Genomic DNA, 27169 nt, shown 5'->3' with positions numbered 1-27169 from the left:
TTCTTTCAGAACAGCTGTAGACAGTGGAAGTAAAAGTTGCAGTATTGGTCAGTGCGTCTATACAATAAAGAGGTAAAGAGATATTGGCTAATGTTGCTAATGTTAGTGTTAAATCTTAAACAATCTGTTATGTTCGTGTATTTTTGCACATTACTTGAAAAGTTTCTGCTGGAGCACTGATCGGAAGCACTTTGACTAGTTGACTGCTGGAGAGGCACCCACCCAAGGGACATACAGGGAGATATTTCACACTCTGCGTCAACCAAACATCCCTGCCTCGTCATCCACTAAAAAGGTCCGTACTAGTAATCATCATCACCTTCTGGGATTTTTGGCATCTCAATTCTCAGATGACATTTTTGATCTCTCAGTATATCACTTTTGCATAACACATCAGATAATATTGTACTTAGGTATTCTTTAGGGTTAGGGCTAGAATTGGTTGTGTCAAATAGTATGTGCTTTCATAAGATGTACATAAAATGATCGTTTTATTGTCCAGGAAATAATTTGAAATAAGAACAATTGGTATTGAAGGTAGCCTAATATTTATTTTGACTTTTGAAGTCATGCAAGTGATCATTTCTTGGATCCTACTTTAATTGGCAGAAAAAAAAGAAAAAAAAAAAAACGTTTTAATATTGCAACATATCAGTTTGACATTTGTTAGAATCCATGTTCATTAGATGCACATTGCTATTTAACTTCTCTGGAATTTTCACTGTCCTCTGACATTCATTGTGCATATGTTTTATATTTTATTGCTAATTTTTTTTGTTCAAATAATGTTTTGGAAATCCCTTTTGGACAAACTCATCATGCCAAACAGCTATAGGCTTAAAAATGCCTCAGTGTTAGCGGAAGAGATTGAGCAATCTCATGGTGATGGTGACAAAAGATGTTATCACGGTATTGCGATAAGACACGGAAGCTACACTCCCATCCTTCACAGTTTCCAGCCAAAGCTAATCTGCAGTATAGACTGACACAGTGCCAAGCCAGCACTAAACACTTTTGAGCCTCTCACACCTTCTCTCATAGCATCGGAAAAAAAACATTTGAAATGATTTACATAATTGAAAAGGGTATAAGCCATAGCTTCATAAATCTGATCCTTCATTGAGCCCTAGAAGGGAAGGTCAGAAGGTCTATTTAGCATGAGCAACTGAAAGTTATGCTTTGGTGGAGACTGTCACATCTGCCCCTGCATCCGCTTCTGAATTATCTTTAATACTTCCCCTTGTTGTCGTTTCCATGTTCTCTAGGCATGAACTCCACCAACGCCACAGGTCTCCGCGGTAACCAGACAGACCTCAGCAGTGTGTTCACGAGGCAGGTGCTGCCCGTGCTCTACCTGATCATCTGCGTGGTGGGGCTGGTCCTCAACGGCCTGGCCGCCTGCATCTTCTTCCGCATGTCCAGCTCGTCGGCGCTGATTGTCTACCTGAAGAACATGATGATGGCCGACCTGCTCATGCTCCTTACCTTCCCCTCGCGCATCATCAGCGAGGCCGGTCTTGGCGGGCGCCTCCTGAAGGAGCTCACGTGCCGCTACACGGCGGTGGTCTTCTACCTCAGCCTGTACGGCGGCATCCTCTTCATGGGCCTCATCAGCCTGGAGCGCTACGTCAAGATCGTCCACTCCTCCTGCCCCTCGTCCTCCTCCTTGCCCTCCGCGACCTCCCTCTGGTCATCCTCCTCCTGCTCGTCCCTCCTGCGTCACGCGAGGTTCGCCCGCGCTCTCTCCCTGCTGGCCTGGATGCTGCTGCTGCTCTGCATGCTGCCTAACTCCTTCCTGAGCAACCAGCCTCTGCCAGCCAGCAGTCAGTGGAGCTGCATGAAGCTGAAGAGCCCCCTGGGCGTAGAGTGGCACCGCATCTCCAGCCTGCTGAGTGTGGGCATCTTCTGGGCCACGCTGCTGCTGCTGGCGTTCTGCTATGCCTCCATCGCGCATCGCGTCTACCGCCGGATGGTCCGCAGTGGCAACCAGCAGGTGCGACGCAAATCCAACCGCAGCATCTTCAGCATCCTTGCCGTGTTCTTTGTCTGCTTCGTGCCGTACCACGTGTGCCGCGTGCCCTACACTCTGAGCCAGAATCGTGACTACGGCTTCTCTGACAGGAGTCGCTTTATCCTCTTCCAGGCCAAGGAGGCCACGCTGTTCCTGGCGTCGCTCAACGTGTGCCTGGACCCCGTCATTTACTTCTTAATGTGCCGCACGTTCCGGGAGTCGCTGCTGCCGAAGATGCCCTGCTGTGCACAGCCGAACCACCAGCCCGCCAGACGGAGCTCTGTCTCAAACGGCGTCAGCATCAGCACCGTGTAAATATGGGGACACACTGAGAAAGACTAAAGACCAAAGACTGAAGGAGAATGAGAGACAGAGAAAAAAAAGGGAGTGTAACTGGTCAGAGACTGGCAGCGGAGAGAGAAAACAGAGAAAAGGAGATGGAGAAGGAGAAGAAGAGAGAAAGAGAGATGTGTGTGTGACACATATCGAGGGCACGGGATCTGCCAGTTTCAGTTTGCAAGTCAGCTAAAGAGAAAAGCAGAACTCAATCAAGCTCCTGATCCTGTATTTCCTGGCAGACGGAACGGGTTGAGACACACATTCACATTCACAAACACAAACCAGGAAACAAATAGACTGGCATTTAGCTCAGAACATTACTATGTTTTTTCCAGATGCTTTGTAAGACTCTTTAAAGCCTGTTCCTGCTGCAAAGAAATATTGTATTGAACTATTATTCAGTTGTTTTTAGGTAACAAAAGAACACAAAAGGACATTTCATCATTTCGTCTGATTGTTCTTTGATACATACCTCGCATTTTTATCCCACATACACATTGCTTGTCTCTAAGATCCCCCAACTCTCAAAGAAGAATGTGAACCCATGTAAAAACAACATGACATATTTTTAATATAAAATGAAAAACATCCTTTAACAGAGTTGAACAGGTCAGGTTGGTGCCACATCCTTTAGCAAATCTGCTAGCATTGCTACATAGCAGTGTCAGTGACCTAGTCCAGATGGATGTTATGTAATCAGAAGCTGCTCTAGGCTGAAGGTTAAGGAAGAAACAGGGGGAGTCTGAGGCAGGGTGCATTTCCCTCAAAAAACACACACCACAGGAGGATACTCTGCAGGGTGCGCACAGACACTGCTCGCCTCGCACGCATATGTTTACACATGCCGTAAATACAATTATGAGCACACTAGCACACACACACAGGATGCACTGCTCACACCCACATTCTTTATTTGGAGAGCTCACACATTCCAAATTCAGACACACAAACACACAAACACACACACACACAATGGAACACCGGAACTGTGAAAAAAACTGTTGGTTGGAAGTATGTGCACTGCCACTGACAGTTGAGGACCTAAGCCATAGTGAAATCCAATTTTGTATGTCTTGTTGCGTTAATTCATGTAAATGAAACATGCTCTGGTCAATATGTGTGTATGTGTATTGTGTGGATTATTGTGTATTTGCGTGTATGTGTGCTTGTGGGCTACAGCTACATAACTAAGCCTTTTGGGCGTGTTTTCACACCTATAGCTAATTTGCTCTGGTGTTTTCACACCTATAGCTCATTTGCTCTGTCGTTTTCACACCTATAGCTAATTTTGCTCTGGTGTTTTCACACCTATAGCTAATTTTGCTCTGGTGTTTTCACACCTATAGCTAATTTTGCTCTGGTGTTTTCACACCTATAGCTCATTTTTTCTCTGGTCCGAATCAGATGATTTGTTTGTAAACTTGGAACGTTTTGCCTTTTGTTCGGTTTCTTTTTACAGAGAAAGATCCAGGCAAACGAAAATTCATCTCTACAAACCACATGAAATCATTCACTCCATTTACTGGTCATATGTGTCTGGGGGAGCAAAACAGTAAATACAGGAAGAAGGTCCTGTGTTCTGGACTAGTGCCTACAGGGAGGGGAAATGAAAAACCTGTACCCCTAGTGGATGGTTTTAAACTTTTATTTTTATTTATGTCCTGCTCTTGCACAGGTTGTCATATAATATTACTGCTTCATGTCCTTCTAAGGTACAGCCGACACAATCACAAAGCACAGTTAATTACATTTTTGGAAACCTAGGAATCTTTCCTTTTCAGTCAGTAACCTTCTTTACTGATTTTAAAGACTGTTAGGGTCTGAAATATATGGCTGTTAAATGCAAGAAAAGTAATTAACTGCTTTACTTTAAAACTCTTCTCACCATGTCTTTACAGAACGATGAAATATGACTGCACCATTACATCTCAATGTCAGAAAATGTTTCAATTCTTGGGACTAGAGGCTGTATGTTTGTTAGATAAATTATATTAAGACGTTAATATTGATGAGACAGAGACCAGCAATCAGAATTTAAAATAGTACTTTTATCTTTTGCAAAAGAGGGAGATGTGTCACAACTAAATATCATGAACAAACTTCAAAGAAAAGCTGGGCGCAGCCAGCCTTATGTGAGTAGAAAAAACTGGTTTCATCACACAAAGGGCGGTATTCTCCCGTCCCATCGCTTCAGCAGCTGCTGCAGTGATCTACGAATATGTCCTTGAGAGTTGAGCAGTGTGCATGATTATCAGTACACAAACAGGTGGTTTGCCTCGGCAAGAGAGTATTCAAGGCCTCAGCCTGTAGGCCTCAGCACACAGGAAAAGCAAGCAGATTAAAATACAATAACAATGTCTTCATTAAAATTTGCATCGGATTTGCCAATTCAGTGGCCTCCTTTGACAATTACCAGTCCATATTGGTGTTAGCCTTCTCAAATCAGCATTACCAATATTAGTGTTAAGCACCCTCCTCAACATACATGTATGGAATGTTTGTTTTGCTTTACCCTATAATGCTTTGTATCATATTGTACCAGCTTCTTAACAACATCGATTTAGTTTATGTTGTTGCTGTTATGAAGTGATGCAGTGAGGTTAATTAGGGTTCAGGCTGAGGTTGAGAGGTCGGGTGGGGCATTCACGTGGGGCAATTGCGTCATCGGGTTAGAAAATGTCCGGCTCTGGCGTCCACACGGCCACGGATCCGCTGGCGGATTCAAATCTTTTCAATCTGGAGACCGATTCAAAGGGTTCGGATTCAGGGACCCAACCCGCCGGTTTCATGTTGACGGAAGGCAGATCCAACAACATTTCTTTCCGGACTCAGGCAATCCAGGTTCCGTGTAGACGGGTCCTCAATCTCTGTGCCCCCATCTGGACGCGCCAAGAGCTGATAGGGTCTTGGTGGAGAACCACCGCTCAATTCAGTCCAACCAGCCACACCCTTACACATCATCAGAGAGTCTAGCTAGCACAGTGCATGGCCTTACCCACTGGTTGTCAACTAAGGGCAGAGCCCCTTCTACCTACAACAGATCACTGGGTGTGAAGTCCTATCCTCAACAACGGGTGTCATAAGCCCGCTTCTGTCAAGCTAAGTCTCAGTCAGCACCTGCCTGGCCAGCATGTGCATCTCACGGGGGTCACAGTAGTAGTCCAGGCCAGGCTTGCCCACTCACCACCGGATTCAGAAGAGGGCTGGACACTCAGTCCACTGGGGTCTGGATCTCACATGAGGGCTGTAGGGTTGCATTCTGTTGACTCCAGAACTGCCATCCACTCCACCCATAGCACCTGATCAGAAGGGCCAGCTGGGATGCCAGAGTGTGGTTAAAACATTCCACAAGAGCATCAACTCTGGGTATGCAACCGAGTAGTAAGAGTCTTTCTGATGCCCAGATGCTGGCACACCTCGCTGAACACACCAGCCTCGAAGTTCCACCCCTGGTCGCTGTGCAGCCCCTCTGGCACAGCAGAACAACTCACTGACCAGGCAGTCAGCAATGGTGCGAGCACTCTAATCGAGGACCCTTGGTCAGTGGCAGGAAAGAGGCCAAGGACATCCACAGCTCACCCCCCACTGAGCCATAGACCAGCTGGAGGACTCTGAAACATACAATACGTTTACATGATGGCATAAACCCGATTTAGGCCAAAGCCCGACTTCTCTATCCGTGGGGGTTTACTGCGTTATCTCACAGTACATGGCAGTGACAAATCCAGATCTTATCCGAAAGCATGTCATATCCCACTACAATAGGTGGCGCTGTTTTAATTACAGCTAATGCGCAAAAATTGTTGTTGTCCAGTTGTAATCTAGTTTCAAAAGTTACAAGCGTGCGTTGTCCGATTTCCAACCAAATCCAATCACTTATCTGGGGGTGTAAATCTGATTTCAGTCGGACACAGGAAATCTAGATTTGGGGAGTTACATGAAATGGATCTTCGATTGAAACCCGACTATGCTCGAAAACTGGACACATATAACCGCACTGATAGATAGTACAGCACCAACAGCTGCAGGATGTCTCACTGGCCCCCATCTGGTTGGTGAAACAGGGCCACTGCGAGTGGAGGGCCTTGGTCTCAGGATCCAGTGCTGAAAGGGCAACCCAAGGCAGTGGCTGGCCCATCCCCTGTCAGTCGTAGACCAAGGAGAGCACAGGATCCCAGTTCTGGTCTCGCTGGAGGTGCTGACGATCCATCAGCGAGGAAGTTCCATCCATTGTCAATGTCAGCTGTCACTATGGTCTGGAGGCTATGGCTCGCTGCCTCTGAGGACTGGAGAATGCTGTCACCATTGCTAGGGGTGGCAGCCTGTAGAGCAGCTACCGCTCTGACACTGTTTATCTGCATTGGCGTGAAGAAGAACGGCTTTGTGACGAATCTCAAAGTCATAGTATAAGGCACTAAGGCATCGTGTTGATTGGCTGGGATTGTTAATTGCTCGGTTTGAGCCTGTATGTTTGTTTCCCATTTACAGAGCCAGCCTGTGTACAAACACCTGTTTTTTGGGGCACAAACACTGAACAGACAGCTAGAGGACTGTGAGGAGCAATTAGCTGAATTTGTAGAAAAACGTGTGGTATTAGAATGGCAGACTGCACCTTGGGGTTTTCACAGTCAAATACCAGCCATATCAGTATAGTTAACTAAAAAACCCTAAAAAATGTTTTGAAAACATTACGTTATCACTTGCACTCTTTCTCATTATATTACGGGCACCAGAATAATGTAGGTACCATAGATAACAGTCTCAAACTCCAGAATAATATATGGTACCTCTCCTTGTGAATGGGCACTAAATAAATGTGGGTGCAATTGTGCATAAATAGTAATATTCTCCTCACAAAGGCTACCAAGATCATGTTTGTACTATCCCTACAACAGAACCAATCGCCAATGTTGGTGTTCTCACCTGATTGGATAGGTATCAAATACTCAACACAAAAGCAGATCAATTAAGTTGAACACATGGGGGCGCCACACAACCTGTGTTGTCTACCATAGTGGTCAAAATAAAGATCAGTCACAAAGCAGTCTCATAAACCTGTCGCATAAATAAGTCTCTAAACTATTATTCAATATACTTACTATCAATTTGGAAGCAGATAAACCACATCAGCAGTTAGCAAAGGTTGAGGGAGTTCTGAATAGAAGAGGTTAGTAGCATTCACACCTGTGCGGCATTAAATAGACCATATACAAACATAAACACACACAATAAGCATTTAATTACAAAATTCATCTAATTAATGAACTAAAGGTGTGTGTGTGTGTGTGTGTGTGTGTGTGTGTGTGTGTGTGTGTGTGTGTGTGTATGTGTGTCTGTGTGTGTTGGTGTGTGTGTGTGTGTGTGTGTGTGCGTGTGTGTGTGTGTCTGTGAGTGTGTGTGTGTGCGTGTGAGTGTGTGATCGAGTGTGTGCAGTGCACTCGAATGTGCGCTGTCATGTGCGAGGCACAGCAGCATGGGTTGATTGCATACAGTACAGAACACCATCACGAATTATATACTTCAGAAGCAAACATGGCAGCAGTGCATTCTTGAACAGAAATAGGCATCTCTTGTATACCCCTGTCAGCCAAATGGTTGCCCACCAATTAACTCATGAAGGTTAGTGTCGCGCTATCAACAAACCCTTCAATGAAGACCCTTACACTTCACACATTTAATTCATCAGTATGCACATAAAGTGTACCATGCCATAATAGCAAAAGCATCAGGCCATTATATCCAAACAAAATAGAAAAAAAAACAAGGAAATCAAAGGTAAAGTTCAAACAGACCAATTGTTCTTATACTGGGAACAGACCAGGCCTATTTCCTAATTCACTGGTGAAGTCAGGGTTTTTACATTGATTTTGTACTCCGGTTTGGTCTATACATGTGAATGCTTTTTTGGGGGGCCTGGAATTTAGTAACCTCACAGTAACACAGTAACATGGGATAGAACACAATTTCATTCACAGTCAGTCTTTCATAATGATAAAGAAACAGGTGTGTGTATGGACAGTTGTACACAGGTATTTGTTGACAAGCTGAAGAATATGGAACTGGCAGAGACAATGGCAAAAGTATAAGATCCTACAGAAATATGACTCTGCATAGATGTATTTATTGTGTCATCAGAGATGAAAGCTAACATAACCACAAGAATAAAAAAGACACATTTTTTAAAATCTAGTAAATCTAGTAAAATGTTGTTGGCGACATGATAACGACACAATAAGCACTGGACAGTGTAATTTATTACAAGCTAGCTGAGCTAGATTCCAGGGAATACTTTGTATGAGAAGACTGATAAAACTCTTTGGTGTGAGATTCATTTATTTGGATGCTAACCAGAGACAGGACTGAGTTTTCATCTTTCATAAATAACATTGGGAGAGATGTTTATGATAAAAAAAACTACAATAGCCAAATCAAATGTCAAGCAAGTACATCACAAGACACACCAAGACAGCTAATGAATCATTATTGTCCAACAGAAAGAAGGCCAGCTTGGCATCTTGCCAACGAGTAAAAGCCAGTCCGAGACTGATTAAAGGCACCCAGTGCAACTTTCGAGGCTTAAAAATAAACATTCAATTTCTAGTCTTTTTTACACGTAGTAAGTTTCAATAACTCCATACCATTACATACCGACATTCAAGCAGCAAAGATGAGACGTCGTTGTGTGGTGAAAACTGTTAGAAAATCGATAACAACAACAATCGCCGCCATTTTCTTTATTTTTTGTAACCTACAATAAATAAAGCAGGCTTCCAGTCAATGGAAAAATGGCTTCTCCCCACCGGCGATTGTTGTGTTTTCTATCAGTTCTCACCACACAACGACGTCTCATCTTTGCTCCTTGAATGTCGATATGTAATGGTATGGAGTTATTGAAACTTACTACGTGTAAAAAAGACTAGAAATTGAATGTTTATTTTTCATTGAATGTTTACACAAAGTTGCACTGGGTGCCTTTAAGGTCTCTTTTTTTCTTTCTTTTCTCTTTTTGTCTTTCTCGGTTTCTGAGTTGTCTATGCCATGTCTATACAGAGAATGCTGCGCTAGTTTCTACTTATAGCTAGCAAATGAGTCTAGTTGTTTTTGCATGAGGTGCTGACATAAAGCATTATGTAGTTCTCTTTACTTGATATTTGTAACTGTTTGATGTATTAAAACAATCAAGACACCTGATTCAAAACATCTTGCTGAGAGAAAGCTCAGTGTGTGTTTCTGTCAAGTACAAAAATCATCTGATACATTTGAGAAGAGGCTTAAATCATTTAATGCTCTCTTTAATTAAGAAACATTTGAGTCCTTTCTAAAAGGCAAATATGCATGTCATCATGTCCATGTCACCATGGAAAGGCAAAATTAGATTTAATCTTAAATTTTACCTAGTTGATCCTAAAATCTGCATTTGTAATGCTTTAATGGTTTTTAGCGTGATAGCTCAAGCACACAGCATTGCGAAGCCTAGCAGTGTCATATCTCTGAGATAATGTGAGTGTAGCCACAGACATTATAAGAGCTGGTAAGGACTTTGGTGTAGCCTGCTGCTGATACAAACAGGATGCTTGCAGGCTGTTCTGTAAACCCCCTCTCCCCCCTGTAAACAGCGAACACGAGTGTTTGCGGCTCTAGCTCCCCCTCTGGTCATTGTCCTCCATTGTCCATTTATTAACCTTACAGTTTTACAGAAATAATTGCATCTTATTGTCTTATGTGGAAAACAAGTATATTGCCAACCAAATTCGTCGGCAATATTCTGATGTTGAGAGTTTTGAATTTGTTAGTCAACTGGAAGCAGCAAAAACTAGAAATGCCATGTTTCAGTCTGCATCTCTCTGACACAGATAACGCTCACTCCAATCTTCTGCTTTTTATTCACATTTCCTCAAAGATTAATGTTTTAAAGGCATTTTCTCTACCTATGGCGCCGCAGTGTACAACCACTTCCTCTCACAAGTCAGATATATCACAGACGAGAATACACAATAGGTGGGGTCCATTCCTTGTCCTAATATACTACCAAAGAGGACCTAGAGAAGGACCCTTGTGTTGTTATAGGTCCTCTTCAAAGCAATGTAATCTAGGTATCACTGACATGTTTTACACTTAATGCATGGAAAATTTGGTAACAATTTAGTCTTCTATCACTTTTGCCCTTGAACTTCATAAATGGACAGATGATCCATTTTTGCCCTAATAGATGAGATTATGTAGCTTATTGCGCACAGTAAATGAAGACTGTCAACTCATTTTGAACACTATTAAACCTAAAGCGTACCGTGTGCTGTCTGCTCATAATTATAATAATCAGCGTTGGGGCTGTATAATCCATAGGCGTGGACATGGCATGGACACGCCACCCATGGGCGTCAGTTTGGATGTAAGATGTCTTTGGCTAACTTTGTGAAATGAGTGTCTCTACTGTGAAGTGCGCAGAATTTCATTTTTGGGCGCCATCTTCAATTCTACATTAACATCCATTCGCTTGATTTGCAGTTATTTGCACGTGCAGTTATTATAGCTTATTTACTCATGCTGTGCCCTGATTTGCATTAAATGGAAAGGACAGCCCATGGGGAAGCACCTGACTCTAACTAGAACTAACAAGGAAGTAGCAAAACCACCTGCTCCACCTGTATAGCCACATTCAATTACAGACTGTTCATACCACTACAGATATTCCACTACACTGTCCATACCACTACAGGCGGTGCATTCACACAGTGGACTAAAATTCAAATAGTTTTTCCAAGACATTTAAAAAGTCAAATGAATAAGTTAATTAGCAAGTCAAATAAACACAAAATGGTCAAACGAGGACATTCCTGGAGGGGAGGCACGAGAGAACATCACTCTGTGGTTGTCTCTGCATGTCATAGCTCAGTTAAGGGCAGAAAACCACATGTGGTTCTGTTCTCTGTTTCTGACACGAAGTGTCTTATCAGCACATACAAGCAGCTTTGCATCTCTTTCACTTTCCCGCGTTCCCCACCCAAATGTTCTGTCACTCACCATCACAGCTGTTACATGCGTACATGGATGTGCTCTTCCTTGTACACCAGATCTCCTTGAGGAAGTAACAGACAGTGGAACAGACACCACTAGGACACACTTTGGTTACTTTGAAGTCAGAATGGTGAGTACTGAGTAACTTTTCATTTAGTCCCTAGTGCAGGAAATTGCAAATGCAGATGCGTTCTGCTAAAGGCTCTGGGCTCTGTTAAGCGCCTAGAGGCAATTGTATTGTTATGGCGCTATACAAATAAAATTGAATTGAATTGAATTAAAGAACAAGTGTTCCTGTAGCCATCAGTATAAAATGTGATGAAAGATGAATGTCTTTTTTCGCAGTAAGTGGCTTAGAAAAATAAAATTAAACAGGTCACTCACATTGAAAACATTGGGTGTGAAGAAGGAGTCTATTCTGAAATGTTGAAAGCATGAGCATGGGTTACACACAGGTAAAGCTGCAAAGCAAGGGTTTGGGTGGAAACATCTGACTCAAAAAAACATGTCACTGATATTCTGACATATTCTGTACACAGACTAAATGCAAGAGAAACCTTATTGACTTGTTTGTGTTGGTAGATAGAAATATACCAAAGTTGGTTGCAGTACGGTTAATTGAATTAGTCAACACACTCCGTAGACTGAAACCCCCGATAGAAATCTGAATATCTAAGCTTTTAAGAAGTTTAACTAACAATGACTGCAATTAAAACGCTGGATCGAATGGGTTATTACAACATCTGTAAATGGATCATTCCACCTATATGTTAAGATTACTGTTACTACTGTTGTTTTCAATTAGAGTAGCAAGACTATAATATCTGTTATATAATAACCGTAGTGCCAAAGAGCCAGGCTTGATTGTTATCACCTCTGGTCTAAACATGCTCTTGTACAAATGCAGACGAAGTGGCACCTAATATTCTAAGTTACAAACACGCAGAAACACAGAAAAGCCATGTTCCTGCTTGCATAAGTACATGATTCATAAAAGGTCATTAATAATACAAGGCACTTGACTATTTTATTCTTAAGTCATGAAATGATCTCCATCAAGAGCACATACTCATGTGTAGTGATGGCACTCCATATCTGAGTACTGGACGTGTAGTAGGAAGGCCATTGACATAACAATAATAATAACCGCAGAGGTCCAGGGACAAATCCCTGGAGAGCACCAGTAGATTATCAAAATTATGGTTTAAGCTTTGTTTGATCATTTTGAATTGTTGGTGCAAATACTATAGAGTTAACTGACTATAAACACACAACATGAAATAAGACTCCAGGCAGCATGAGTGAGAACTGATGACCAACTTGGGAAAGGATGTGGTGGACTCAAAGGGAGGAAATTGATACATTAGGGAGTGCTATTAAAGTGCATTGTGACATCAGAGGGAACAATGAAACATTTCTAATTCAACTTCCCTGCACGCACAAAAGGTTGGGAGTTTTATTTCTCATGTGTATGTAGTCTTGTTGAGAATAATTGTTGCATGTTTGGCTCGGTGATGGTGGTTACTGTGGTTTGAAAAAAGAGAGTTCTCACGCTCACATCGCTTCTGTCTCTCTGCAGATGAACAGCTCAGAACTTAAAGCAATGGCCGAGACACAGCTGAACCTCAACTCAACCCTCAACATTACCACAGCTACCAATGACTCTTCTTGTGACAACTCAGGCGCTCAAGTGTTGGCCTATCCCGTCTTCATCTTCGGCTATTCGCTGGTGTTCCTGATAAGCCTGGTGCTTAATGGATTTACCCTGAAGATCTACTTCTGCCGCACTCAACGGAACAGCAACACCGTGACTGTCTACCTGAAGAATCTGGCCATAGCTGACCTCTTCCTCAGCCTGTGCCTGCCACTGCGCATTGCAAACTATGTTGTGGAGGAGCCAGCAGTCCGCAACATGTACTGCAGTTTCGGAGCCTCTGCCTTCTATCTGAACACGTATGCCAGCATCCTCTTCATGGATTACATTGCTGCCAACAGGTAAAGAACAGATTCTATGGGGGAGCCTTACTCTGTAACATCTAAAATCTGCTACTATATAAATGATAAGTGGGCCTTTAGATTTGGGTGGGAAAATTCAGGCAGGATTTTAACAGATTCATTAGTAGTTTTGTCCTAGGTATGTCATGTTATTTTGATTTGATCAATTATAATCTATTTTGCAAGTTTTTATTTTTCAATCATTCTTTGCTGACTGAAAGTAAAACAGACAGATATGAGAGACAACATATTTTAGTTTTTTTTGTTTGCTACTGGGCATTCCGTGATTAAATGTGATATTCCCTTTTCTGTGTACTCAGTCCTCCTCAGCAATATAACTGTAATGTAATTGAATAATTCTATGTGTACAATGTTGGATAGCAAATGCCCTGCCAACACTAAAGCTGTTCAGGTGGTAGCCATTCTTTGCACTGTGATAACATTCATTACTTCCAATGACCCTTTATGTACACTAATCTGCGTATGTAGATGCTGTGTACAGTGACACTGGAGGCAGATATGTTTGCATATATTCTATGGGCATACATTTATTTTTTTTGTTCACCAAATAATCTGTCCTAATTTCATTGAAGGCAACGAGCCAGCCAAGTCCATCACGCATGACCAAAAGCTATCGTGTGGAATTTGGCAGCATTGCACTGACCCACCTGTTTTTGTGCTTAGGATCTTGCTCATAGTATTAAATTAGCTTTATTTAATGCGTGACGGACTTTGCTTGTTGCTTTGCTTGCTGCCAGTTGTGCGTCTATGGAATGAGGGCCCAGTCAGGATAAGTGACACAGTATAAGAGAGTAGAATGCAAAATAGATCTCAGCATTTGCTCTGGTGTGATTAGTTTTGAGTTAGATTAACAGTTAGATAGCTAGCTACTGAATTATGAACTGAACAGTTAGACTTGGCCATATCAATTAAAGGAAAACTCAAAAGTCTTACTTACATTTTTACAAAGGACCAAAATGTGTCAAAGTGAACCACTTGTTTTCACCACTGACAGGCTCAAGATGTTGTTATTAGTGTCAAAGTGTCTTGCCCCCTTTTTTATATGTGCTTATAATTTTTATTTACATTTACTTATTATATACTTGGTGAATCTTTCATATTACATAATTTACATTTGTGTGCTATTTTGTACCCAAGGGATTAACCATTGCCCATATTGCCCCCCTTCAAACAGGTATCTGAAGATTGTCCGGCCACTAGAGACCCACACCTTGCAAACACCACGTGCCGCACGAATCATCTCCACAATAACATGGACCATCCTGGGTGGAATATCCCTTGTGTACACGGTTATCTCTCTAATGACCACTAGGGAAAGGATTTTGCCCCACAGCATCGGCTGTGAGTCCCTGCACAGCAATAGTGTTAGCCAGCTCTACAAGGCTGTACACACTGCATCGGCAGCTACTTTCTTTTTTGTGCTTGTCTCGCTCGTGTTTCTTTACCACGGCACGAGGCGGCGGCTCGAGCAGGCCCAGAGAGCCCGTCAGGCTCAGCGTAGCTGCCAGAAGCTGGCCAAGTCCAAGCGGAACATGCTGATCCTGGTGAGCGTGTTCTGCGTGTGTTTCGTGCCGTACCACCTTGTGCGGCTGCCCTACGCCTTCCTGAAGAACAAGCTGACGTGCTTCGCCTGGGCCCATGCTTTCTTCACCCTAAAAGAGGCAACGGTGCTGCTGTCTGTCTGTAACGCATGTCTAGACCCTCTGATCTACTTCATCTTCTGCAAGGCCTTCAGAGCCCAGTTGGGCCTGAAAAAAAAAAAACCTCCTCAAGGATCCCCATCAAATGTGACAGAAGTCCGAAGGATATCCTTGGGAGGAATAAGCCTGGCACCACTAAATGGGGTGATCAATCGGGCTTTACAGCCTCATATTTAAGCATCCTTACACCTCTCTTGAGATGTACTTGTAAAAACTCATGCTCACATACACATACAATACAAATACGCACTTGTTGGTATGCATTGAGCTTAGGTTGAAGATGAACCTCAAAACACACCCAAAGGTACCAGCTCACACAACCTGGAGCTCTACCATCCCATGCATTCCTCAGAGCACTCTAAGAGAGTTATATGTGCAAAAAGGATAACGTGACAAGTGTGACTATCGCAGAACATTTATCCTCACATTTCCCATATATGGACATTCACACTTTGTACACAAATACAGCTGCATACAAAATATGAAGTCAACAAAAAGCAGAATTGAAAAGATGTATTGACAAAAGAAGAAGTTGCTTTTTCTTCTGTAGGTTCAGACAGAACAGGTAACACAGAAGACGCACGCAAACACTCATACTCGCACATTCACTGCAAATGCAATCACTACCAACTTATACATGCATACAACAATCATGCTTTCACACGGTACATGTGTGACCTTTGACATCCTTGGATCAACAAGTTTAATACTAAAATAATCTGGAATAGTCTTTAAATGTGTTTACTGAAACAAGGGAACCATGCCTACTGCGGGAACCACCCGCTTTTACACATCCCATTGTAGTTCAAATACATGCATGGACTCCCATGTATTCCTGTGTCATATGTTAACAGGCACTGAAAAGATATTTTTGATTAAACCAATTCTTGTGACATGTTTCCGCTCTCAGAAAATGAGTCGGGGAATTTTAAATATGTCATCTATTATCGGCAGGGCCTACACATTTAGAAATGTGGTGAGTCACAATCAGCAGCGTTTATCAGGAGGCTGGTGAGACCAATAGACTCGGTCTGGAGCTTTACCATCGTGTGGAGAACCACAGAGAGGGCCAGTGTGGCTGATGGACACTTTAAAGACGGCTGCAGTTTTTCACTTCAAACACCACCAACAGGAGAAGCACTGAGTTCCACAACTGTGCCAGAGTGGATTTCACCACATGTTTTAGTTTTCATTTTTCTTCAAGTTTTCCAGATGAAGGACATGGACAGGGCATGGATAGGGCTGTAAAAACCCTTCAGCTTCATCGACCTCTACACTAGACACAGCAGGAAACGAAAAACTACTCCCCGAAAGCAGGAACTGAGCCACAGATATTCGAGAGAAAAAAAGGGAGGCGTGTGTGTTTTTTGTGGTTGCTTGTCTGATACAGTATCTGGAAACTTTCAGTTTCCTTAACGTCACTTTATTGCAGTGTAAAGTGGAGGAAGGGTGTTTTTTCTTCTCTATCTCTCTCTTTCTCCGTGTCTCTCCTGCTTCTGTTCTTCACACTGCAGCGAAACAGATGACGGGGGGCAGATGGTAAACCAGACCTGTACACGTCTAGCCACCGACATCAAATTTAGGGCAGCTGGCTATGTGCAGTCAGAGGTCTGTGGCTGCGCTGCTAAGGGGAGCAGATGTGGTGAGTTCTCTGTCAGAAGATGTCTTATCTAATGTAGCACATGTGAATAAGAACCAGCTGCATGCCTCGAACATCAGATTCTGTCTAATGGGGGGGCAATATTGTGGTGCTATTTAGATATGAAAAGAGAAAAACAACTGGGCTTCATAGACAAACTGAATCTATTTTTGAACCGAGTCTATTTTTCAAGTTGACTCAACCGCATTGGAAGTACACAGACAGTGCATGTTTGTCACATCAGGTGCTCTACTTCCATCTGTTCCATCAGTTTGTTCTACCAATGCCATCAAAGGCTTTATTGTGTGACCAGGAACAAAATTGTATACTGAGTTATTTATCACTGGTGACTAAAAATACAAATCCTCATCAGAAATGTTAATAGGGTAATAAAAATGAGGTAATTTACAGAAGAAAATAAAGAATCATAGTTGGATTTTTAGCAATGATTAAAAAAAACTACCATATAACAGTAAAGTTTTATGGACACCTGCATTTGGACCACCTTAGATTTAGATAAGGTGTTCCATTTTCACAAGTCCAACAATAAGTATTTCAACATCAAAGGCAGTGGAGAGGTCTACTGGAATTATTTGTATAGTGTTGAAACATATTTCTTTAGTCCCTTGTTACAGCTCTGTTTTTAACACTTTTTCAAGAGCAGAAAGTGACTCATCTTCAAAAGGACCGCAGAGCAAAAAAGAAAAACAAGACCTGCGCATGAAACAGTTCACCATTTCCTGACAAGATCCTGTGATGTGTATGCGGTGGGACTGATTGACGTGTTAGACACCAACGTCTGTCTACCCGACTAGTCATATTTTCAGAGGTATTTTGGAGAGTTTGGAAGAGTAATGAACCCTTTAAGAGGTCACTGGATTTACTCAGTAGTGTGCATTTATAAGGCACAATAAAAGCACCAGCCTAGGTAAAAAGCCATATGCCGTTCAATTTAAGAGGAATTCCAAAAAGAATATCTTCCTAGATTAGAGTCTTTAATTAGATACATTCAGTTTTTAACAAATTAATTTAATGAGCTGATTCACTTTGACACTCACACAGACTAGCAGCCTTTGTGTAATATACTGCATGCTGTAAGACGCAATAGAAAAGCTAATATTTAAACATCAGTGTCCATGTTCTGTTTTCCATAGGTCTGAGATATTCATCGTTGGTCCATCAAACAGCAATGGCCGCCTCCTCCAACTCCAGCTGCGTGGTGAACGACCACATGGAGCCCTTTGCTGCCGTGTACATCCTCATCTTCTTGGTGGGAATGGCAGGAGGCCTGGTATCCCTCTGGGCCTTCATCCGCGGCCGAGCCACGAAGAAGTGTATGAACGTTTACCTCATGAACCTGCTCACCTCTGACTTCCTGCTCATGCTCGCCCTGCCGGTGAAGATCGCCAAAGATCTGGGCGTGGACTCGGGACCGTTGACCATCTTTTTGTGTCAATGCAGTGGTGTGCTCATCTACATCAACATGTACGCTTCCATCATCTTCCTGGCCTTCGTTAGCATTAACCGCTACCTGCAGATTACCCAGAGTTCCCGGATGCTCCATCTGCAAGAGCCCAGGTTCGCTGCGGTCATGTCGGCTGTGGTGTGGCTCCTGGTTCTCTTTATCAACGTCCCCAACATGGCCATCCCGATAAAGAAGGAGCTTCCCGATGCCCCCTTCACCTGCTCGGAGATGAAAACCGAGTTCGGGCGGCATTGGCACCTCCTGTCTGTCCTCCTTGGTATGGCGATTTTCCTCAACGCCTCTGCTGTCTTACTTCTCTCCAACGGCTTGGTGTTAAAGCAGCTTTGGGGCCGCCGCCAAGCTGAGCCCAATCTGCGAGCCAGCGCCCGCCAGGCCACCATCAGCATTGCCACGGTCACCGGGGCCTACGTACTCTGCTTTGTGCCATACCACGCCATACGCATGCCCTATACCTTCACCCAGACCAAAATCATCGACGACTGCGAGCTCCGCCACTCGCTCTTCCTTGCCAAAGAGTCCACGCTCTTGTTGGCCATACTGCACCTGTGCTTTGATCCTGTTCTCTACTTCTACTTTTCCAGCTCTGTCAGGTTAAAGGTCACAGGCGTGTTCTCAAGCAAGAGGAGCCGTACAGGGGACCAACAAGAGATGGCGCCTGCCACCGAGTTAGAGCACAAGCTAGAGGCAGAGCCATGAAGGGGGGGAGAACGAGATAATGAATGAGGAAGGAACAGCAGCAGGAAAAGAGATAGAGTGTGTTACGAAAGTGTTTGTGCTTTGTGCCTTTACATAATTTATATTGACCAGGCCTCCAAGATGGCCATAACAAAATTTTGATGGGGGGGGGAGAGAAATGTAAAAAGTGTGTGTGTGTGTGTGTGTGTGTGTGTGTGTGTGTGTGTGTGTGTGTGACAGAGAGAAGAGGTGAGAACAGGATGGAAAATGACTGGACAGAAAGAAACTAATTCAGACTGAGATGACTGTACATCATGAAACCACTAGATCTGTTTATACAGGGGAAAGATCCTGTCAGGACAAATGACCAAAAGGCAGATATCAAGATTGGTAAAATCCCCTTCCTTTTATCACAGCTAGTGTACAGGAACTGCCTTCAATGTTGCCATACACAAAGCCTATAACAAAATGTCATGTGCTGGTGTTCTTTAGTGCAGTTCTTATTGTTGTTGTTTTTTACTGTGTTCAACGTATTACTTAGAAATACTATAATTTATATCACAAGAGTAGTGTAATGTAAATACAATTATGGAACCGTAAAAAATATAATAAAAGCAGCGTGTTTCTAACCTTTTTGGTTAACCTTGTGTACAACAACATGCTGGGATATTTGCATTGTGCAACTGATATATTTTGAATCTTTTATGACGGAAGTGTATGCTTGTAAAATGAATTTCAATCCAAGCAGTTATGAATGTATTGCTTTATTGCATCAAGGGAGAGAGGAAGGTTTCACTCAGCAGATTCACCCGTATCTATCATTAGACATTGAAACAGTCCCAGGTTAATTATCCTAGACAGAATAATGGGAGTCAACCAAGAGCCCCGTCCCTACATGTATACGTATCAGGCAGCAACTTTGATACGGGAGCGGCCACCCTGTTTCAGAGGCCTGTATCATGGAGGTGGGGGTATAAGGAATACAATGACAGTCTGATATGACCTGAGATGCGAGGTGATAAAAGGACACCTACCACACCTCTTATCCCTAGGACACAGTATGGGAGGATACTTAACCAGAGAACATTCTAACCTGAGTCTAATTAAGAGGCAAAATACAAATGAATATGAGATTCATTGAGATTTATTGTCAGTCATTATTAATTTCCATCTTTTATCCTGATTTGAAACTCCTTCAATGTTGAGTGAAATTATTTTGATTACATAACACTTCCTGTATTAGTTGTTTGCTGCAGTCTGATTGGGGTGTTGATGGGCTCTGGTAATAGTAATCTATTAGTTAAATATCTAATGAAACATGTTCAAGCTGTTAAAAAGAACAAATTAGTCGAGGAAAGATGTATTTTTGAATATCACAGCTAAGGAGATGTACAATTTGTATTTTCATTAGCAAGTTTGGATGTGATGGATTTACATATCTTACAATGAAACTGCAATCATTTTGATGAGGTTGTACATTACTTTCACTGGTTTACAAACTAAGCTATGCCGATTTGGCACCAGCTGAGAGGGCGGTGGAAGGTTCAGGGGCCTTCCAAATGCTTTTCACATTTCTGAGGTTGACATTTTCTTCAAGGGACAGACAATTACTTGCTATTTCCCTTTTTAGCCTCGGCGAATTCATAAGCTATCACTTCCTACATCCGTAATGCGAATTCTGCTATACAATACAGTAACCTTTGTAAATATTGAGGGCTCGGCCAACTCCATCGCCCTCTCCTGACATCTTTCCAACCAAGCGTTTTGCATTTTGTAAAACTGAAAATCCCCTACACTACGCTTGCTTAGTTAACAATACATCTACTGATGCGCAAATTGCTGAGTGGTTCCATTCAGTGCCATTTTCATGTTACGACGTGGGTCCTTCAATTACACACATAGCGGCTATGTGTGTAATTGAAGGACCCACGTCGTAACATGAAAATGACCAAAAGGCAGATATCAAGATTTGTAAAATCCCCTTCCTTTTATCACAGCTATGACATAGCCTGTTTCGCTTGGTAAACTATTTTACGTTGGTCCTATCTGCGTTAAGTAACTTTTTTGTATGAAACACAACATCTTTTATATTTATATACTACATTTCTGAATCAGAGATGTACATGGGATTAGGGGGTTAGTAAAGGCCACTGGGTCTATTTAACTGCGTAGGCTATAGAAGGCCACCATTATTCACAACTATGGTGCTATCTGACCGATTTACTGCTTAAAGATCGCATAGGAATCATATCATTTATAGGCTATTAAGACTAAATAAAAGTGACATTAATGAGTTTTGCTGAAGCAACAGAATGAAATGTGTAATGGTGCTCTCTGTGCCATAACCAATGAGCCTTAAAGGTCACTGCATCGGCTGGCTCCAGAAACGGTCAACTGACGCTCTCAGAAATTTAACCCTGCGGTTACTTGGAGACGGAGAAAGGCGAAAACGAGCACGGTAACCTTATACATTAGACATCCTAGACATCTACTGTCACATATTGAGGGGTAACCTACTTTCTGATACTGCAATTTCGCTTAAATCGTTTTTATTTTTTATCTGATCCACAGATGCAAATGGCAACGCTCTCAGGGAAAAACAAATGAGAGCATCTCCTTGTGAGAATGTTCTGTAGTAACCTGGATCTCACCTGAACTCTTACCGGGTTTGGAGTGCGCAATGGCTAATCGCCAGAAGAAAATAATATTTTCAGTTGGCGGATTTCTATGTTTCGCCTGCGTTCTGATCGTCGCTGCGGCGATGGGCACACACTTTTGGGTCAAGGGAACCGTTCTTTGTAAAACAGGTGCGCAGTTGGTGAACGCCTCGGGGCCAGAGCTGGAAAAGTTCATTGGGAAGGTGAGCTACGGACTTTTTCACGGACAACGCGTGAAGCAATGTGGATTAGGCGGTAGACCCTTCCGCTTTTCATGTGAGTAGGATGCAGCGAGTAAGCCACACAATTGTGTTTCTGTAATTGTAAAATGGTACAACATGCGTGGGCCACCAAATGCTGGAAAGGCTACTCAGTTGCTTTCGACCTCATTGAAGTGTTGTGTTACATTTGCATGTATTATTTAGGGCATTATAATGCTGCAATATGTAATTTCTAGATTTCTAAAGACTGAGTAATTAACGAGAAGAAAAATTGGGAGCGACAGCATGTCTCAAGTTGCATAGGCAAGACAGCCTATTTTAATGGTGTTCTGTAATTCTCTTTTGATACAGCCATGTGAACCACATTTTACAACAGAACGTCTGACTAAATTGTTACATGCCGAAATTGGGAAAATAGTTGTCGCTGGATTATAGACACCCGTTTTCAGATGCCTCGCTTTGGTATCAAGGGTATCTTACTCATGACTGTATGGGCGTGAGTTTGGTTTGAAAAGTGCTGTGGACATAGACATGAGTGTGCTAATCTCACGATTTTAGCCACAGACATTTAGGCCTATGAGCCTTAGCAACAAAATAACCCAACTATTGCATGTGCTCAACAAAGGTTTTTGTAAGTAGCTTGCCAGTGACTGACCAAACACAGCTTAATTTAATGTTAATAGACTATCTTACCTTTATATGGCCTACTGAAAGTTATCCACGTGTACCACTGTAACTTCAGGTACAAAGCATTATGTATTCCTGCATTAGACATGATGAACGACTGATAGCTAGTAACAGCACACGAAATCCGACTTCTTTTGGCAGCAATACTTTCTTTTATTTGGAACTATAAAACGAACAAAACTTGCGATGGTAGCAACACTGAGAAACTCTGTTAGAGCATGTTACAGCACATAATACCAGGACGACATAATGTTTCTGACATATATAGAAGACCTTGTATTATTGACGAATTTCTAAAATGAGCTTAAACAGAATTTAAGTTTGACATTGAAAAAAAAAAGCCATTGATAAAAGGAAAACTAAACTGGAAAATAAAACATTGGCATTAAAACACTTGAATTAAAATGAACGTTGGCCTCATGATTTGATGGTTTTCTTTATTCTGGTGTGCTTTTTCAATGACAATCATTTATTGTTTACAGCCTTTGTCAGTGATCTGTAGTCTTTTTTATGTCAGTATACTTTTCAATGTCAACTTACTGTCTCTGTTTTGGTGTGGAAGGGGAGAAGTTTGATGAGAGGGACAAGAAATACATTGTTTGGATAGAACCAGTGGGCCATGTATCTTTGAATTAATAATACTTAAAAAGTAGTTTTTTCCATCTTTAACGATTTAAGCCTATTTCTATGGCACAGTGGGATAAACAAATTACTTTTCTTGTCTTAGCAACCATTACGACTAGTATCAAACTAAGTAAAGTTTCCTGGCTTATAGTAAGTAGTCAGCTAGCTAATAAAGATGATGACTTAATGGTATAGTTCTAATGATCTAGCCATTGTATATTTCATTTAAGTGCACTGAAACACTGTTTCTGTCATTGATACGCTTTGAACTATCATTAAATAATGCCTTGTTTTCACAGTTTTGACATGACCAGGTACGATGCCAGAAATGTACTCCAGTTAAGGCTTCACCTCATAATGTTAGCTAGTCCATAACAAGCTACGATATAGGGAATTAAGCATAAAATCAAGAACATCTTTTACCAACTACACACAAATCCGGGACACTAATCTATCCTTAAAGTGTCCAGTCTTGCTATATGTTAGTTTCTCATCAGGTGTTGCCATCTTCTCCCCATACATCCATACATACATTTAAAAAAACGCATTTTTCCACATAACTTTTGATATGTTGGCCTTATAGAAATGGTTATGTCTGAGGATATTTTGGGAGATTCCAAGGACCTTTAATGTCCACCAAACAGGATGTGGGGTCATATCTAGGCCAATCTTTGGTCAATTGGCATGGAACTTGCTGTGCTTACAGCCATGCCCTTGACATAATTACATCATGTTTCCATGGCAACTATGCCCTGCTGGTCTGCTTGGCCCCATAATCACTGCTTGCAGCTATATTGTTGCTTGTTCTTATTGCGTCAGTGGTGAATTGTGGGAGGCACCATTTTTAAAAGACACTGCGGAACACTGACCAATCACTCATTAGCCCTGCAATGAGTCATAACAGTAGCAGACTGCACAAGAAGCAGAGGGTCCTATGCGAAATTCCGTTAATGAGTTCTGCAATGGCGAACAAATTGAAAGGCCATTATTTCTGCTAGAGCTGATTGTACTGCCACATTGGAGAACAACAGACAGATTGTTTTTGTGGGCTTCCCTCAGTGGGCATAACAGTGTAGTTTAAAGGCACCCAGTGCAACTTTCGAGGCTTAAAAATAAACATTCAATTTCTAGTCTTTTTTACACATAGTAAGTTTCAATAACTCCATACCATTACATACCGACATTCAAGCAGCAAAGATGAGACGTCGTTGTGTGGTGAGAACTGATAGAAAATCGATAACAACAACAATCGCCGCCATTTTCTTTATTTTTTTTAACCTGCAATAAATAAAGCAGGCTTCCAGTCAATGGGAAAATGGCTTCTCCCCACCGGCGATTGTTGTTGTTTACGATTTTCTATCAGTTCTCACCACACAACGACGTCTCATCTTTGCTGCTTGAATGTCGGTATGTAATGGTATGGAGTTATTGAAACTTACTACGTGTAAAAAAGACTAGAAATTGAATGTTTATTTTTAATTGAATGTTTACATAAAGTTGCACTGGGTACCTTTAAGACGTCAAGTTAAAATAATACAACTATGCAAAATATTGACTATGAAACTAACATTACAGATACATAGATATAGGCTATGCATTGGAACAAGGCTAGTCAATGAATGGACAATGGAGGTGATATTAAGTTAACCTGTCCCAACAAAGAACACTGATGATTTTACTTGTGTCTTAATACAACTTAATTACTGCTTCCTCTGACAGTTTTTCCTGACCTGTTGGATGCCATCCCAGCCAATCTCCACATCAGTGTGATCTTCTTCTGTGGAGTGTTAATTCTCTTCTCCTGTATCTCCACGGCCTTCTTCATGTACAATGCCTTTGGCAGCCCCTACGAAACGCTACAAGGCCCTCTTGGACTGTACTTGTGGAACTTCATTAGCTGTATGTGCATTTAAATATTCGGAGTTTATCTCTTCCCCTTACTGTCTGCTTTTTGACAATTATTTGTCTGTATCTCTTTCTGAAATATATGTTTTTATTTGAAAGATTGTGCATGTCTCGCTCTATGAATCAGAAAGCCGTAACTTCACAAACCATATCAGATACACATTACCCACTCCATACAATGTCAAATATTTAGATTATTTGGTCCAGACAATTGGCCCTATAAGACAAGAAAACCTAGAAAAGTTACAATACACTGGAGTAAGACCAGTAATGTGTATGGGAGGTATTCTGTTGTACAGGTGTGACCTGAATTAGCCTTAACTGCACATACATGTGTAGTAGATTTTGTGATCAAAAAGAGAAAAGGCCTTTGGACCTATAACGATGAAGTAATTCTGAGGACATGATAGGTAAACGGTGTTCCTCAACAGTGCACTTTAGTTGTTTGCATGTCTTTTCCCACTAAATTGTAAACAAATGTATCTGCCTTTAAAGCAGGTTCAGAATCACTATTCTCACCAGTAGTATCTGAATATCCCCATCTAACAGTTAGAGACCATTTCATTAAAATCAAACAATTACATATTGAATACATGAATATTTTTACAGTGCCATTGGATTTAGATTGACAATTAACTCTTAACCGGGTGAATGTGACCTTTCTATCTGATCAGTGATGTTCTTCTTTCCTCATACAGGTTTCTGCTGTTGCCTGGTTATGATTCTGTTCGCTGCCGAGGTGAAACTCCATCGCCTCTCTGAACGCATCGCCAACTTCAACGAGGGCAATTTCCTGTACAAGACGTACACGGAGCAGTACGACCGCTCCTTCTGGCTGATCTTCCTCACTTTTCTCACGCACGGCTTCAACATCTTGCTGATCCGCCTTGCTGGATTTCAGTTTCCCTTCCAGGAGGCCAAAGAGCCTGACCTGAGCACAGGGGCATCTGACCTCATGTACTAATCGGCCTGGCTTTTGCTTTTTTTTTTTCTACTTGACTCCCAGGATGACAACGTAGCAACTGAGCTATACATTCTCCTCAATGGGAGCCCTGGTGACATTAGATGTTCCAGTTTCTTGCACACAGAAGGAAGCAATTACCCCCCCCCCAAAAAAAAATAACTTGAATGACTGAGAAAAAACTGAAAACTAAAACGGCATGTTTGAAAAGCCTTACATTTTCAGATGGTGGGGGATGCATTGAGAGAGGGGTGGGTTTGCGTCATTAGTGTGTTGTCATGAAACACTGTGGTAATAGCAATGCTAAAATTAGGGGATAGTGTGTAGATTCTACTCTTCTCTTTTTGGTCATGGACTGTTACTAACAGCTAACTGTAACCGGTGACTAGTGAAACTGGGTTCACTACTACCTTAACTGTTGAAATAGAGAACAGGCTTTGAATAGGACTATGCCTTGTTTAATTCTTTGTTTTTATAGTTGTGTGTGTGATTGTCAGCCCCATTCTCAGTTCACTCTCTTAAAACACACCATGTTGTGCCAATAACTAGTTGTTAAAAGGATTTAGGAAAGGGGATCTATAGCTTTATAGGATCCTATAGGAAGTCAAAAGTATTTTGTATTATTTTTAGATTACTATTAACTGTGCTTTTAGTGACTGGATGGCAGCACATTGAATTAATGCTATTGTTGTGGTCTGTTCATTTATGTCTGTGCAGCATGTAGAATGTATTTTGGGGGAAAGAAAAATCCAACAAGAATGATGATGAGCCCAAAATGTTAAACATAGTGAGATATGTTTGCATGTTCTGTGATTGCATAATTGGATACAATGTAAATCTATATTAATATTATTTGAGACTATTTTTTTTTTCAGACAAGTACATTTCAAGCTAAAGTTGGCATATTATCCACTAGATGGCAATACAAGCCCATCAAAGTAAGTGAATCAGAAATTGTCAGATCAAACCAGAAACTCAGAAATGAAAATAAAATCAGTCACTTCTCAAACCTATTGACTATGCTGCATTTTGAGGTAGGTTTTTCCAGCCAACTACTTTTTTTTATAAAATCTTTGAAATATTTTGTATGGTGTACGGTCATGAAAAGGACAAATAAATATCTGTCTTTCCCACCAGCCTTCAAGGCTATGCACTATGTATTTCTGTGAACCGGGAAAAAGACACAGCACGAAATCACGTACTATATCGTCACACACACCAGTTAGCACTAGC

The 27169-nt window shown here is 41.8% G+C and overlaps 4 protein-coding genes across 4 annotated transcripts; all 4 read left to right on the top strand.

The window, feature by feature from the left end:
• Positions 1–215: 215 nt before the first annotated feature.
• Positions 216–2326, top strand: LOC308369878 (P2Y purinoceptor 14; the record flags this gene model as incomplete). Its single annotated transcript, XM_080844431.1, has 2 exons — positions 216–295; positions 1266–2326. The coding sequence occupies exon 2, from the start codon at positions 1268–1270 to the stop codon at positions 2324–2326; it is 1059 nt and encodes a 352-aa protein (XP_080700557.1). The 5' UTR covers positions 216–295; positions 1266–1267.
• Positions 2327–12968: 10642 nt separating this feature from the next.
• LOC308370279 (P2Y purinoceptor 14-like) lies at positions 12969–15258 on the top strand (the record flags this gene model as incomplete). The annotated part of the gene is made up of 2 exons (XM_080844939.1): positions 12969–13360; positions 14556–15258. The coding sequence occupies 2 exons, from the start codon at positions 12969–12971 to the stop codon at positions 15256–15258; spliced, it is 1095 nt and encodes a 364-aa protein (XP_080701065.1).
• Positions 15259–17442: 2184 nt separating this feature from the next.
• gpr171 (G protein-coupled receptor 171) lies at positions 17443–18913 on the top strand. The gene is made up of 2 exons (XM_080845181.1): positions 17443–17549; positions 17875–18913. The coding sequence occupies exon 2, from the start codon at positions 17910–17912 to the stop codon at positions 18900–18902; it is 993 nt and encodes a 330-aa protein (XP_080701307.1). The 5' UTR covers positions 17443–17549; positions 17875–17909; the 3' UTR covers positions 18903–18913.
• Positions 18914–21561: 2648 nt separating this feature from the next.
• clrn1 (clarin 1) lies at positions 21562–25939 on the top strand (the record flags this gene model as incomplete). Its single annotated transcript, XM_080844384.1, has 3 exons — positions 21562–21814; positions 24790–24969; positions 25674–25939. The coding sequence occupies 3 exons, from the start codon at positions 21562–21564 to the stop codon at positions 25937–25939; spliced, it is 699 nt and encodes a 232-aa protein (XP_080700510.1).
• Between the last annotated feature and the right edge of the window lie 1230 nt (positions 25940–27169).

Source organism: Sprattus sprattus (genome assembly GCF_963457725.1).
Source record: "Sprattus sprattus genome assembly, chromosome: 9".
NCBI classification, from domain to species: Eukaryota; Metazoa; Chordata; class Actinopteri; order Clupeiformes; family Clupeidae; genus Sprattus; species Sprattus sprattus.
The sequence above is the reverse complement of the archived record's forward strand: the minus strand, read 5'-3'. Positions and strand labels throughout refer to the sequence as shown.